Source organism: Ochotona princeps, chromosome Y (assembly GCF_030435755.1).
Source record: "Ochotona princeps isolate mOchPri1 chromosome Y, mOchPri1.hap1, whole genome shotgun sequence".
Classification (NCBI taxonomy): domain Eukaryota; kingdom Metazoa; phylum Chordata; class Mammalia; order Lagomorpha; family Ochotonidae; genus Ochotona; species Ochotona princeps.
The window spans coordinates 75128-91894 of NC_080866.1; the positions used below are offsets into that span (position 1 = coordinate 75128).

The 16767-nt window shown below is 45.4% G+C and overlaps 1 protein-coding gene across 2 annotated transcripts in view; it reads right to left on the minus strand.

The window, feature by feature from the left end:
• The window catches only part of LOC131477944 (ankyrin repeat and SOCS box protein 9-like), a 29289-nt gene extending 12823 nt beyond the window's left edge, over positions 1–16466 (minus strand). For both annotated transcript variants that reach the window (XM_058659370.1, XM_058659371.1), the window contains exons 1-2: positions 15974–16466; positions 6444–6523 (exon numbers count right to left, since the gene is read on the minus strand). In XM_058659370.1, coding sequence (XP_058515353.1) covers positions 6444–6523; positions 15974–16067 — 174 coding nt within the window. In that variant the 5' untranslated portion in view covers positions 16068–16466. The remainder of the gene's footprint in view (positions 1–6443; positions 6524–15973) is intronic.
• Between the last annotated feature and the right edge of the window lie 301 nt (positions 16467–16767).

Sequence of the window (16767 nt, forward strand, 5' to 3'; positions counted from 1 at the left end):
ATGCATTGGAACTGCCTGGGGAACTGTTAAAGTCCAGGTACCCAGGCTGTTTCCCAGAGCAAATGCAATGTAATAAAGGAGGCAGAACTTAGGCACAGGACGTCTCGGGCTTCCAAGTCTTGAGGAGACCCACCAAGCTAAGATGGCAGTGTGCTCAGGTGGTGGCCCACCGGCTTTCTGCTGACCTGAGACATCTCAGTATCACAAAGAAATGCACCTGTGAAATTACTCTACAGATAAAGAATAAAATGCTACCAAGCGAACGGGTTGTGTTCCATCCATCACGACCCATCTGGTTCCCAGTGGTGTTCACTAACTTCTTCTTTTTTTAAGATTTATTTTACTTTTATTGGAAAGTCTGATATACAGAAACAAGGAGAGACAGAGAAGAAAGATCTTCAGTCCACTGACTCACTTCCCAAGTGGCCGCAACAGCCAGAGCTGTGCTGGTTCGAATCCAAGAGCCAGGAGCTTCTTCCGGGTCTCCCACGCAGGTGCAGGTCCCAATGCATTGGGCCGTCCTCCACTGCTTTCCCAGGCCACAAGCAGGGAGCTGGATGGGAAGTGGAGCCGCTGGGATTAGAACCGGCACCTGTATGGGTTCCCGGCGCATTCAAGACAAGGACTTTAGCCGCGAGGCTACCATGCCAGGCCCCACTAACTGACTTCTAACACCAGATATTCATCTTCTCTGGTTTTGAGCATTATGTTAATTGAAGCAAAACGTACAGGCTATTGTGTCTGTGCTTGGCTACTTCTATACATCCATTTTCATTGCTGCATAGTTTTTTTTTTATGAAATAACGTACTTATCCATGTTACTTTCAGTGGACATTTGTGTTGCTGTTATTTTCTTACAACTGTGTATGTACCCAGGTCTATCATTTGTATTACATATGTATCCATACATTTATCAAAATATGTGTACATAGGTGTAAGGTGACACAGTGGCGTAACACAATAATCCTCTATCTGCAATGCTGACATCCCATACAGGCATCAATTCATGTCACAACTGATGCATCCCCCGTTAATGGCTTGGAAAAGCAGTGGACGATGGTTCGAGTGCTCGAGCCCTGCACCCAGGTAAGCTCCTGCCCTCTGGTCTCCTGCTTCGGATTGGTTCAACTCCAGCTATTACGCCATTTGGGGAGGGAACCAGTGGAAAAACTTTTCTGTTTCTCCTTTTCACTGCAAATATACCTTTCAAACAAAAATGAAATCTTAAAAAAAAAAAACCATAAGTACATAAAGCTATTGTATATAAGCTTGGAAACAAAATCACTGAATTAGAGTTATGTTTTTGTATTTGTTAGCTTTTTAAAAATAGTAATTTGGGGGCTTGGCGCAGTGGCCTAATGGCTAAAGTCCTTACCATGCATGCTCCAAGGATCTCATAGGGGTACTGGTTCGTATCCCAACTGCTCCATCTCCCATCCAGCTCCCTGTTTGTGGTCTGAGAAAGCAGCTGAAGACAGCCTGAAGCCTTGGGACCCTGCACCTGCATGGGAAACCTGAAAGAGGCTCCTGGCTTTGGATCGACTCAGCTCTGGGCACTGCGTCTACTTGGGGAGTGAACATGCAGACAGAAGGTATTTCTCTCTCGCCTCTCCTCTCTGCAAATCTAACTTTCCAATAAAAATAAATCTTTAAAAATATATATTTATTTTTATCAGGTCCATTGTGATGCTGACATGGCAGACAGAGGCTTAGTCCACTATGCCATTGGGCCAGCCATGGTTTCTGTTTTTGTTTTCATTTTAAGCTTTAGTAGATGTAGTTTAATAATTTCCCAAGGAACTGGTGTAGTGGCATAGCAAGCTAATCCTCCACCTGCAGTGCCAGCATCCTATATAGGTGCTAGTTTGAGTCCCAGCTGCTCCAATCTAGCTCTCCCCTAAAGGCCTAGGAAGGCAGCAAAGGATGGTCCAAGACCCTGGGACCCTGTACCCACATGGGTGACCTGGAAGAAGTTCCTGGCACCCAGCTTCACAACAGCCCAACTATGGCCTCTCTCCCTCTCTCTCTGTACTTTGTTTAAGTAAAATAAATAAACCCTTTCAAACACGAATTTCTCAAACTGATTTGCATAATTTCCAACGTGAGAACTGCAGTCGCACTGCATCCTTACTAACACTTGTGTAGAAGCAATCTTTCTAAACACAACCTTGCCAGCAGCACAAAGGGCTACAATAGCTCAGACTTGTATCTTGTATTGCCCCAATCACTACTAAGCACATCTTGGCAGTTAATGAACATGTGGCTCTCCCCTATAAGATTTATTTTTTTTTATTGGGAAGTCAGAGATGCAGAGAGAAAGAGAGACAGAGAGGAAGATCTTCCATCTGCTGGTTCATTCACCAAGCTGCTACAACAGCTGGAGCTGAGCCAATCCAAAGCCAGGAACCAGGAGCTTCTTCTGGGTCTCCCACATGGCTGCAGGGTCCCAAGGATTTGGGCTGTTCTCCACTGCTTTTCTAGACCTTAGGCAGGGAGCTGGAAGGGAAGCAGGGCCACCAGGACACAAACCAGTGCCCATATGGGATCCCAGCACATGCAAGGTGAAGACTTTAGCCACTAGGCTTCTGCACTGGGCCCGATCTCCCCTCTTAAGAAGTACTAGTTTTTACGTAGGTGATAGAGGGCTAATCTCCAGAGTATACAAAGAATTACAAACAACCAAAACACCAAAATAAACAAGCCACTCAAGAAATGGGCACGGGAAATGGGCAGACACTTCACAAAGGAACAAACCCAAATGGCAAATAAACATATGAAAAAATGCTCAAGTTCCCTGGCAATAAGGGAAATCCAAATTAAAACATCAATGAGGTACCACCTAACGCCAGTAAGACTGGCCCACATGAATAAAAGCACCAACAACACTTGTTGGCGAGGTTGCGGGGAAAAGGGAACCCTACTCCACTGCTGGTGGGGCTGCAGGCTGGTACAGCCTCTATGGAAATCAGTATGGAGAATATTCAAACAACTCAAATTCAACATACCGTATGATCCAGCAATAGCACTCCTAGGAATATATCCAGAACACTTGTTCTATGAGAAACCAACATGCACTCCTATGATCATAGCAGCACAATCAGTAATTGCAAAAACATGGAAGCAACCAAAATGCCCATCAACAGAGGACTGGATAAGAAAGCTATGGTTCATCTACTCCATGGAATACTACTCAGCTATTAAAAAAAACAAAATGCAGTTCTTTGTGGCCAAATGGGCCAAACTGGAAACCATAATGCTAAGGGAAATGAGCCAATCCCAAAAGGTTAAATACCACATGTTTGCCTTAATTTAAGATGATATGATGTTAAGCATAACATGTTATGTTATGGATATTATGTCATTTGTAGTATATAAACTAAAATTGAACTGTGAATGGGGGGTCACAGAAAGTGGTTAAGAAATCGCATTTATTTTTAACATGTTGACTGCTCAATACCATGTCAATTAATTCCAAAACGATGTTAATTGTTGCAGATGGTATATTAGTGCTTTTATTTGACCGGGATGATACTCTGCTGTCTCTGCCCTCAGACCAGAGAGGGTCTACCCAATAAGTAGTTGGACTTGACTGGACTATAAGATGTTGGACTCTATGCTTGGCATATACTTGCTGAGAGGGAATCTCAACTGAACTTGAACTATGGTTATGCAACAAGGTGGAGGAACCCACCATGGTGGGAGGGTGGGGGGGAGAATCCCAGATTCTATGTAATTACAACACAATGTAATTAATGAATAAATTTAATTTTAAAAAAGTGCTAGTTTAAGTATCTTGCTCATTTGTCTGTTGAGTTGGCTGTACTAACTGTAGACTAGGAGTATGAGTCTCATATGAAATTACTTCAAAAAGTTTGTGGAAAAGAGATTTTGAAAGGTAAGTTTATTTTGCTGCAAAAAATGTCCTACACCCACACATACGTATATATAGGATTCAATTATTGCAATTTTTTCCTCCTAGTCTGTGGCTTGTTTTTCCACTTTTTGAAATATTTTTCTTGAACAAGTTCATTTTACTTAACCTTTCAGTCCTTTTCTTGTAGTATTCCTTTTGCATCCAATGCCCCAATAGCTCCCAGAACGTTTAAGATGGGCTTTTGTTAAAACTGAACACACTGATTCCGAGGGAGCTTTTCAAATATCAATGCATGAGACCTTCTTGGCCAAACAAGGGTATCTGGGAGGTCCCAATATTGTTACTTTTAAAAAGCATTATGTCATGATATGCAACCAACAGAGGGACAGACTTTTCTGACCAAAGGTTGATATGCACAATACATTATCACTCCAAAAATTCAATCAAAGCAAGTGTGGTGTGCTGAAATGCACAAACACGCGCGCGTGCGCGCGCGCACACACACACACACACACACAGCCAATCCAGGTGAGAAAAGGGTAAAAGACCTGAACAGAAAGTTCTCAAAAGAAAAAATACTAATGCCCCCCAAATACCTGAAACCATGCTATTAGGAGCCTTTAGGAAAATACAAATCAAAGCCGCAATGAACTAGCACTTATCCCTGAAAGCATGGCTGTGAACCAAAAGAATACTTCTAAATCCAGCTTCTCCCTTTCTGGACTTAATCACATTTGGATATTTTATCTCTCTCCTCTTACTAAAATGTGCATATTTCATTTACTAAGTGTTTCTCAGTATTCTTTCATTATCGAAAATGCCAGATAAATTAGAAAAACATTAAATGCCATTTATGATGACAATAGCTAAGTAATTTACAGATGTTGTCACTTCAGTTACAATTCCTTACTCTCCTATAGTAATGCAATACATTCTATGACCTAAGAGTTGGCCAAATACATGGCTTTGATCCTTGACTCCGGATTTCATCACAACTTTGCTTTGATCAGTGGGTCATTAGCAGATGTGAACGAGGCACAGTGTGAAAGCATTCTTGCAGGGTTAGGCTTGCCCTGCTATATTTCAGTCTTTGTGCAGGACGGGAAACTTCCTTAGGTGCCAGCATCCCACACAGGGTGTGTATGCATCATGGAGTAATGTTCAGCCTCCCTCCACTGACCCAAACACTCATTAGCAAGCAATAATGGCATGTCACATCACTGAGTTTTGAGGTGATCTGGCTCCCAAGTTTGGAGGTGAAGCGAAGCACGGAGGTGTTAGACTGCTCATGTTATACTAGAATCATTGCTACACGATCTTACTTAAGGAACTACTTTTAAAGTCCACATATTATGATGCCACACATGTGTTATAGTGGATGGATAGGTTTCATCCACATTGTATTTTATACATTAAAACTTGACTCTAGGAGAGGCTCAGGGGCACCTCCAGAGCCGTAAAGGGATTCTGACACACAAACGGCCAGACGGCCCTGGCTTTAAAAACCACTGTCTTTTCAGAGAGCAGAGTTACGTGGCGAAAAACTTTATTAGGATTTTGATTGGTGATTTAAACTGTTCCCTTAAAAATACCTTGGTTCAGGTCTCCAGTAATTAAAAACCAGCATAACTCCAATCAATGTGCGCTTTTATACCCAAGGAGCAACGAAATGAAAATGGAACTGTTCAGAGCTACTGCCAACTAGGGACCCAGCACGACCACAAATGGCTTTGAAATTATGACTAAATTTTAAAAAAGACATTTCCATGTATTTCTTTTACATGAGAGGTTTTTAAACTCAGCACTGCTGACATTTGGAACTGAAATATTTTCAATGCGGGGAGCTGTCCAACGCGCTGCAGCTGCGACGGCCCCAGGCTCTCCCCACAAGAAGCCAAGCCACTGCCACGCACCTCCCAGCGCAACAACCAAACGCATCTGCAGACATCTGGCAAACGCCAGCAGAGTCATTGTCGCACAGCTATTTTTAAAGACACAGTCTGTTGAATAAAACAGTGGCAACATGAATGCACTGACTTACAGGCCATTGATTCAACTGGTATAGAACGTGTTCTGTGGCAATCACTGTATTTTTTTTTAATTTTTTATCCATTTTAATTATTCATATAGTGACTCTTTAATGGAAACACCATGATTCTCTCCACCAATCTTGAATTCTTTCTCATTTCCAACTCTGTTACTTCACCTGTTCATTCTAGAGACTTACTTATTTTTTTTAATCTTTATTAATATTTTGCATTATGTGACAGTTTCATAGGCTCTGGGAATCCCCCCACCCCTCCCCCTCCCCTCCCCCCTGGTGGATTCCTCCACCTTGATGCAGTATTACAGTTCAAATTCAATCAAGATTCTTTCCTTGCAAACATATATTAAGCATGGAGTCCAGCTACTTATTGTCCGGATGGGTTGAACAGTTTCTTGGGGAGACCATTTCTGGTCCGAAGTTAGAGCTGGTAGAGTATCATCCTAGTCTACTTTTTTTTTAAATTATTCACTTAAAAGGCAGAGTTACAGAAAAGGGAAAGAAAAGAGGGAAACAAAAAGCTACCTGGCTGATGAGGTTCCTCAGAGAGAGCACACGTCCGTGAACAGCAGCTTCATGCATAGGAGACCAGTCAGACACCGCATCTGCAGGCAAGCGGAGGCATGGTTACATCCTAATGCAGCTAGCCCCTGTCCCGTCCTGAGCTCCTGCTGGGTCCCAGCAGGACACCTGGAGTCAATCAGCCAGAATCCCCATCAGAGCCCCAGCATCTCTCCCCTCTGCCACACTGTCGTGCACTTCACTAGCCGTGTATGGATACTCAAGAAACAACAACCCCGAACTGAGGACAAAAGAGGTGGAATGGTACGACAGATGACTAAACTACGTACATGCTGGTTTCAAAGGCAAATGAGCCATGTAATTGAGTGTGTCACCAATTATTGGCATGAATGCATTTGGCTGTGGTTGCCAGTCTGATTTCCTGAATGAAACACACTTTGGCATTCTCAGTAATCAGTACCGTACACCAGTAAGTAGTCATCATGTAATTACATAAATCATTAGGTCTGGAATCAACCCTAAACAGAACCATATCTATTTATAAAACAATAAAATAAATGCATTTAATATGTCTTTTAAAAAGACAGATAATAAAAGAACCATATCTATTTATAGATTACTTCCTGTCCTAACATGAAGTGCAAATCAGAGTTCATTCTGACCTTGAGGCAGGGTATTATCTACCCCCAAAGGCAGCATGCCATATGGTTAGGAGACTGAGCTGACTTTTAAGAAAGCCCTGGTTCTCACTTACCTCCTCTGTATAACGAGAACAGTGATATACTTACCCATGGCGCAATACAAGCTAGCTACTACCATCATTCAGCTCTAATTCAACTAGTCTTGAATGGAGTTCATAATCATTGCTATTTCAAATTGTAAAGCTGTGCTACAGCCGTATGGAAGGAATACAAATTCTCAGCAAAGAGCCCTGTAACCCTATCTTCACACATTAAGCTCGTGCGCTCTGTCTCTCTCTCTCTCTCTCTCATTGGGTGTGGATGTAACCAAACGCATCATAGACTTGATTTTTTTCTTATCTCACACTCCGTCTAAATTCCTATACAGATAGATACGGAAGTCGGAGTGTGAGCAGGCTTGCCTGGTCCCGCCTCAACGCTCACTCCACCACTTTGGTAGAGACAGAACATACAAGTACAAACAAGGCAGCCTGACCCGAAACCAGCCAAGCCAGCCAAGAGCACTGAGCACTCCTAAAAGCTGGACAGCCCTGGAGCAGCAGGGCGACCACTACCACTGTCACCAAAAGGCCGTGTGTTTAATGCCTGCCTGCCACCCTAAGCCACCAGTGCCCTGCAGTAGTGTCCTAGTGAATAAATGCACATCCTTCCAGATGCACTCCAGAAACGTTGAGTACAAAGCACGAAGTGGGATGAGCCCGCCCACAGCACACATGGCACACTTCATGCTGAGGCCTCAAGGCAAGGCACCTTGAGCAACATGGTTTTTGGCCACTAGCCAAACCTGACGTCCAATACTCCTCAGTGTCCTCACGCTTCCCACTGCTCTCAGAAACAAAGTAAAATACTGCTGCTCCCAGAGAATGCACTTTATAATGCAGCCTACAAATATGGCAAGGTTCACCTCCCAGTCAGAATTGAAAGAACAACTAGTTCCACTCTGTTGGTACTGATAATGCAAAATACAACTCACACCAAATCGGTAGTGACAAGAAGGAGCCACGAATGGAGAAAGCTTTCGAAAACCAGTGTGAAATAAATGTGTAAATGTACCTTAATGGATCACCATATGTGTGATGATTAAGCCAATTCTTCTTCCAAGTGCTTAATGTCTAAAAAATTCAGCTGCCACATTCCCCAACCTTTCTTTAAGCATCCTGAGATTATTGAAGTTGACAGTTTAGGACCCCAATTAGCTGCCTAGATTATTTAAAGTGTAGCTCTGTTCAGATTTCACACACACACGCAAAGATGCAATTACATTATCAAGTACAGAAAAAAATGGTGCTTACTCTCTACTCATTCACTATGCAACAATTACTTCCTTTATTCAGGGCAAGAAATGAAATTTTCCAACCACAGAATACAGTCTGCCTGAGGCTTGGCATCCCCATGCAATGCACAAACCCCCAGCCTCTTATGGAAGTCAAACATTGCTGTGGTATGCGGAGTAGGACGCTGTGATGCTAACACATCATTGAGATATTCAGATGCATGCAACTGGCTCGTTTAAAATCTGTAATGCAATGGTTTCCAATATAGTCACAGAGTTGAACAACCAACATCACAATCAATTTTAAAATAATTCTTTCACCTCAAATCCCGATTAGCATTCACTCCTTAGGTTCACCCTCTCCAGCACTTGACAACCACCAATCTCCTTACTGTTTGGATGCACACATTCTGGGCATTAAATATAATGCATAAACTTTTCAGACTATTTTCCAAAGTGGCTGTACCACTTTAGACTCCCACCAACAATGCATGAAGCAGCCTAGATGAAGACATACAGAATCTTTCAGGCTACCTCCATGTTAAACGGCAACAAAGATTTCAACCTCAGCAGGTCTCTGAGCAATGTAACGGTTGCGCAAAAAAATTTAAATAGTGATATCGAATAAATTAACTTTTTCCTAATATTCAGGGAATAGACTGAGTTAACACACACACAGAGAAAGCACAAAATATTAGAAGAAAATGGAACTGAAGAATAATGAGCATTTTGCATGAACCTTTCGAAGTCTCTCCATATGTACAACTTAGCAAACATCATAGTTTGGGACAAGGATTAGTCCACACTCTCTCTTCAATTCTGGAAAAATCCTGAAGAGATAGCTGAGACGTAACCTTGTGCAAAGGCGGGTCTGCCCAGTCATTGAGGTACAAGCTCAGCCTGTACCTATTAAAACGCAGAAGTCACTTCAACCGCCTCTCCTACCTCCTGGCAGCTAGAAAGTGCAGAATCAACAGGAACCGGGACCTGCGCGCCTCCGGGGCCACACGGATGACTCTCAGCAGCCGTGACTGATGGATGAGGCAGAGGCTCAAGGACACAATACTCTTTCCCATTGCAAAGTCTTTGAAATTCAAGGGTCATTATCTCTAGATACCAACACACAATCAAAGACACTTGACAGGTATTAAGGATTCTTTCTCACTGCTTGTTCAGCTATGGTCTATTTATTTTGTTGCCAAAAAAGAGGGAAAAAATGGATGCCAAATGAGATCCCTGGCAATAAATACCTTGGATCCAACAGTGTAGCTCTCATTTAAAACAAGACAGGGAGTCCCTTTTGTGAGACCACTCCACAAATCCTCCAATTGGTGCTATTAAGCTTGCCTTTCTTTGAAACTGTGTCTCTGGACCCGGAGCAGTAGCCTAGTGGCTAAAGTCCTCACCTTGCACGTACCAGGATCCCATAAGGGTGCTGGTTCAGGTCCCGACGGCCCCACTTCCCTTCTAGCTCCCTGCTTATGACCTGGGAAAGCAATAGAGGATGGCCTGAAGCCTTGGGACCCTGCACCTGCGTGGGAGACCTGGAAAAAGCCTCTGGCTTTGGGTCAGCTCAGCTCCAGCTGTTGTGGCCACTTGGGGAGTGGATCCGAAGAGGAAGATCTTTCTCCCTGTCTCTCCTTCTCTCTGCAAATCTGTCTTTCCAATAAAAATAAGTAAATCTTAAAAAAAGAAAGAAAAAATAAATTTTGTTTCTATCAACCTGTGGTACATCAGCAAGGTTGCCATCTCATTTTTACTGCAATTTCTGGAATTATTTTTCCAATGTCCATTATTTCGGAAGAGATTTGAAATGCACTAATTGCTTCACTCTGAAAAAAAAAAAGGCTATTAACAAAGCTCTGAGAGTCCCAGTGAATGCTGGGCAACAAGACAAATCCATCTTGGGCAACATTTTGCAAAGTCAAAAAGACAGAATTCACACTGAGGGACTCCGAGGGGACTAGATGATTTGCTTCTACTCTTTGGGACATGATAAAGAACAGACACAGTGGCATGAAGCAACACTACCAAGGATCTGGGTGCTGTGTTTACACTCAAAGGAGACTTTGCCTCAATTCCAGGACAAACAAAAGGAGGAGAGAGAGATGGGCTCACGGTCAGAAAGAGGCAAACAGGAAGGTCTACTGAAGCAGCTTCCAGGCAAGTTTATCCTGCCCCTGGTAATTCTTGGATTCCATCAACAGCCGCTCCTGTCCCCTCCTCTTCCCCACCTTGCCCCTCCCAGCTCTGTCTGCAGGGTGACTCTCTCCACAGGGATCTCATTAGTACCCATTCTAGCGAAACAGGCAGTTTCCCTCCAGAAAACAGCCCTGCTGAGGGACCTAATGTCTAAAATTCACCACGAGAGGACGAAATTGTTTCTTTTCAGTGATGTTCTTGCCTGCCTCCTTGTGTAAATGTGATGCTCTGAGTGTGCGGTCAGTTTTGTGAGGAAAGGACGATCTTGTACAAGCGTGCAGGTGAGAACCACAGCAGAGGCGTTGGCCACATCCACGACGGCTCCGTCGGGGCTGCGGTTCCCGCAGATACTGGATCCCACAGTGAATTTCCCCAAAGTTTCTTGCAGTAGATATGAGCTGGCTTCCTAAGCATGCCATAACCAAGCTGGGTGGCTCCAAACAACGGAAAGTGATTGTCTCAGTTTTCGAAGCTGGGCTGGAAGTCTGACGGAAGTCCACAGTCAAGCTGCCAGAGGGCCAGAAGGCTCCAGAGGGAATCCTTGGTCATCACTGCTGGCCTCTGCCAGTGGCCAGCAATTCTTGGTGTTCCTTGGCCCACAGACGCTCCACACCACGTCTGCCTTTGTCGTCACACAGCATTTCCACTGAGTGGGAATTTGCCAGGCAGGCAAGGAGGAGCTGAGAGAGCCCCAGGTAGCCACGCCTCCGCACTCCTCCAGAGCTTCTCTTTCCTTGGCCCTGTGTCACAACATCAGAGTTGTTTCAGCTTCCCTGGGCAACGCATTGCCCCGGTGTCCTGGCCGGAGGCCCGCCCCAGCGCTCCTGGACTTCCAACCCTTTTTCCTGCCTGAGCTTCCATCACCCTTCCTGGGCAGATCATTGTGACGTCTGCCACGCCCAGCCTGCACGGCTCCCAAGCTTCAGACTGTCACAGCCTTGTGCTAAGTACCAGCAGGCCCGAGGCACTCACCTGCTCCACTGTTCCACCAGAAGCTCCACACTCTCCTTTCCTCTCTGCACTCTCAAGGCTCCCCTCTGCCACCTCCTGCCAATGGAGTGCTCTCTGATGCTAGAAAACATGATCCTTTGCGCTGCTTGCCCTCCTTTAACCCTTTAATCAAGGCCCGGTCTGACTTTTCTTTCCTGAGAACTTCTCACCTATTCTGTGTTATCTGCAGAGTTTAATCCAAACCAAAGCCTCATAGCGTAATCAGGGCAGGATTTAAAAGGATTTCAGCATGGGCCAGGGCAGGGCCACTCCCATCACTGCCTGCGGCAGCAGCATTCAGCATCCTCAGTGCCCAGTGCCATTAGCACTGCACACCCTGCAGGGGCTGCGGCACGGGTGGGGAAGGTTGGGCGTGTGGGAGCCTGAGAACCAGGGAGTGGGTGCCACAATCTCCTAGGACCCCACTGCCATGCACCCCATGGCTAGCAGATTTACTTAGAGCTCTCACCATCACCAAGTGTACCCCAAGCAGCAGCCCCCGCCTCCTGGAAGCTGTCCAGCTTCCCCAGCCAGCCATGCGCAGATCTCCGCCCACGTCCTCACTCCCTAGGGCCCCACATGCTGGCGGAAACAGTGCGCTCACTCACCCAACTCCACCCACCAGGCCTAGCCCCATTAGGGTTGGCTTGGGACCCTCAGAAAACACAGTGCAGGGTGCAGGGCCCCGACATAGTAGGTTAAGCCCAGCTCTGGCCTTTGTGACCATTAGGGGAGTGAAGCAACAAACGGAAGATTCTCCCTCTCCTTCTCTCTAGAAATCTGCCTTCCAAATAATAAATAAATAAATCTTTTAAAAACTAACAAAAGATGTGCCCTAATCAACTATGTAAAGATCAAAATAAGAGAATACTAAAAAGACATGTGTGAATTTGTCCAAATACTTGTTTATTTCGTAATTTGTATGAAAAAAACAAGACCCCCCTCATAAAACTGTTAATATACCCTGACAACAAGATACTAGATTCTGGGCCATTTTGTACCATGACCCATGTGCAGAGTAGAATGTTGGAGTCATAACTACAGCTGAAAGACTGTGTCATTCTAAAATACAGGGGACAACGGGGGGGGGGGAGGAAAGGGAGGAAGTCCTATGCTTGCAAAAATGCACAATGGAAACAAGAATTTCAAAACTCACAAAAGCAAAAGAAAAAAAATCCACTAAAGTGGCTGGCACTGCAGCTTAACACTTTACTGTGACTTGGTTACTGTTCGCTCTCCTCAGCATGAATATCCCACGTGGGCGCTTGTTCATGTCCTGGCTGCTCCTCTTTCCATCCAAGCTTCCTGCTAAGGCACTGAGAAAGCAATAGAAGATGGTCCAAGTCTTTGGGACCCTGCACCCACTTGGGAGACCCGGAAGAAGTTGGAGCTGAGCTGATCCAAAGCCAGGAGCTTCCTACGAGTCTCCCATGTGGGGGCACAGTCCCAAGGCTTTGGGCCATCTGCCACTGTTTTCCCAGGCCACAAACAGGGAGCTGAATGGGAAACAGAGCAGTCGGGATACAAACTGGAGCCCATATGGGATCCCACAGCTTGCAAGGTAAGGATTCAGCAGTTGAGCCATCACACCAGCCCTGAAGATAAACAAAAAAATATTTTTTTTAAAGATTTATTACATTGGAAAGCCGGATATACAGAGAGGAGGAGAGACAGAGAGGAAGATCTTCCGTCCGATGATTCACTTCCCAAGTGAGCCGCAACGGGCCGGTGCGTGCCAATCCGAAGCCGGGAACCAGGAACCTCTTCCGGGTCTCCCACGCGGGTGCAGGGTCCCAATGCTTTGGGCCGTCCTCGACTGCTTTCCCAGGCCACAAGCAGGGAGCTGGATGGGAAGTGGAGCTGCCGGGATTAGAACCGGCGCCCATATGGGATCCCAGCGCTTTCAAGGCGAGGACTTTAGCCGCTAGGCCACGCCGCTGGGCCCCCCAAAAATATTTTTTTAAACAAAGAAAGAACTATCAAAACTGCTTGAGCAGGACCCTTGGAGCGTGCCCCACATCGGAGACCTGGGATGGGTGGGAGGCTGGGTGAGGCTTTTCCCTTTGTTTCTTCCCTGACCCCAGATACAGGGAAAAAATGATGATATTAGTGTGGAAACAATCGTATTACCCACTTTCCTGTAGCCCTTGACCTTTTGTACGCTAATCAACTAAGTAGGATTATTAATTTAAAAAATTACGGTAAAAAAAACCCACATACATAATAAAGTTTACCATCTTAGCTGTTTCTGAAGAAAGAAAAGAAAAGAAAAGAAAAGAAAAGAAAAGAAAAGAAGGAAAGAAAACCCAGTGAAGGGACTGGCACTGTGGAGTAGCAGCTTAAGACAAGGCCTGTAGCACCAACAACCCATATACACAGCGATTGTAGTCCCTGCCACCCCACTTCCTTCCAGCTTGTAGCCTGGGAAAGCAACCAAGGATCACCCAAGGCCTTGAGTGCATGCAGCCACGTGGGAGACCTGCAGAAGCTCCTGGTCCCTGACTTTGGTTGGCTCAACTCATTCCACTGTGGTCATCTAGGAAGTAAACAGTTGATGGACATTCTCTTGCTCTCACTCTGCTTTTCAAATAAGTCAAAAAGAAACCTGTATTATTGTCATTATTTTCCATGATACGGTTTGTGGGTATACGGCTTCCCCCATCCCTCCCTTCTCCTTCCCCCTTTAGCATTCTGCTAGCATATGAGACTGGAGTTCTTTGCTTCCTGGTGCTCAGGTCTCCATTACAACACTCGTTTTTGAGAATATAAGTGTACACTTGTCTATTTTTGTGGTTCGTCTTGTGTTTTGCATGGAAGTTGCTTTATATCAGAGAGAACATATAATATTTCTTGTTTGGGGATTGGCTTATTTCATTGAGCATAATGGTCTCTAGCTGGGACCATCTTGCTGCAAATGGTAGAATGTCATTATTTTAATGGCTGAGTAATATTCCATTGAGCAGATTAGATGTGCCACAGTTTCTTTATCCATGCCTCTTTCAATGGGCATCTAGGTTGTTTCCATGTCTTTGCAGTTGTGGACTGTGCTGCTACGAATATAGGGATGCAGGGTGTTTTCTTGCATGTAGGTGACACTTCCTTTGACTATGTTGCCAGGAGTGGGACTGCTGGGTCATACGATAGATCCATTGTCAGTTTTCTGAGCACTCTCTATACTGACATCCACAGTGGCCGCACACGTCTGCAATTCTACCAGCAGTGGAGTAGGGTACCATTTTCTCCACATTTTTGCCAGCAGGTGTTATTAGATTTCTGTATTTTGACTATTCTAATTTGGGTTAGGTTGGACCTCAGTGTGGTTTTTATTTTTATTTCTCTTATTGCTGGGGAGCCAGATACTAGTTTAAAAAAACAACTCTTTTAAACAAGGAAATCCAGTGAAAAACTGGCACTTTCTCCTATGTGGAAAATAAAACAAGCATAACTACCGATTCTTTTCATAATAATTGGTTTGCTGATTTTAAAATACACTTATTAAATTTGTTTTAAGAAACACTTTGTGACACTGCCCCTCTTTCCTGGTGCTGATACACCTGCTGGTCAGTGCAGTTCTTCCCTGTGGCTCCAAAGCCTGCTTCGCAATGTGTGCTCTGCTCACGTCATAGAGAGAAATGCACACAGGGCCCGGGTCGTGGCCTCCACCACAGGGAATACACGTCTATTTCTTCCGGTTTTTTGCTTTCAAGTATATGTACAGTAAGAGATTAAAAAGGCCTCTCTTTTTGATTATCCCTCTGATCAACAAGTGTGGTAGGCGGTCTACCACGGTGTTTAACCTCTTCCCCCTGTCGCCTGGAGCAGCCAGCCAGCAGGCACCTGCTAAGTGCTCACCTTTAGGTGTGGGGTTCTAGACATTAGCAAGGGTATCTAGCAGGTGAGAACCATACCTGTAAGACGCTTCTCCAAAGGTTTAAGTCTCCCCCGCCCAATGTGATAAAATCAATGTCTGTCCATCATTTTTAAGGCCAGCTCCATCTAAATACCAAATGCCTGAAGACTTGTTAATGCGACACGAAACCATTGAATATTAACACTTTCCTATTTATAAGTAAATGTAAACCTCCAACTTAATAAATCACCCCCTTGGCTCACAGGGAATGATTCTGTGGAGTTTAAATGTTTACTGGAGAAAAGCTCCGAACGAAGCCATCTGCGTCCTTACAAAACTCTGCAGAGAGAGGTAGAGAGCACGTCGGAACAACAGTATCAAGGGCACAGAGCAGCGGACACACGCATCTGTCCAGTAACGGCCCCGCAGACACATTTTGGCCTGAGCTACTGAAGCGGCCCAGCTCTTTCTTCTCTCCAAACCTCCCACACCCCCATTCCCGACCCCAGTAACTCACCCCCCATCAGTGGGTTTGAAAGAAGCCTAGGGTCCGGAATGTCTTCTTGCCCCAGAGGCTTGCTGCTGCGGCTGCCCGCTTGCTCCTCGTCCATGCTGTTTTCCTGGGCCAGCAAGGTCCACGCTCCGGTTGCTCAGTAAAGTCTAAATTCCATGTTCCCCCTACTCCGGGGAACGCGCAGTTCTGTGGCTAGCTAAGTTGCACGCGTTCTGCTCTGACTCCCGGACATGACAAGCGGAGGGCTACCTGTGGTCAGGAAGACAGGCAAGCACGCCCACACACGATCCACCTCGCTGGCTGCATGCCAGCCAGAGGCCACAACAGCCCTCCAGCCCCAGGTCTGCAAAGTTGCTGATGTCACGTCCTTTCCAAAACCGAGGCCAATCAGTGAGAAAGCCTTGGAGTTTATCAGGAAGGAAACTCAGACTTTGTAACTTTTGGGCGAGCCGGGGGAGCCGCGTGGGGTGAAGCAAACAGCTCTCTGGCGGGAGGCAACGTGGCCCCCCGCCCCCCGCCGAGATCCCGTTTGTTACGTGGGGCTTGCTTGTTGTTGAGACAAGCCCAGCACCCAGGAGCTAAGCAAGCTGGTTTTGCAGCAGCCCGGCTGCACTGCGTGTGTGGTAACACGCACTGGCCATCTGCACATGTGGTTTCAATTTTGCTGGGAGTCCCTTAGTGGAAAATGTGTCTTTATGTTACAAAACCGCACGTTTGCAAAAATATTTCTGTCTTCTTCCTTTTACCTGCAAGGATTTCGTTGAATGTCCTACCTCAGCCTCCCTCCACATAACTGG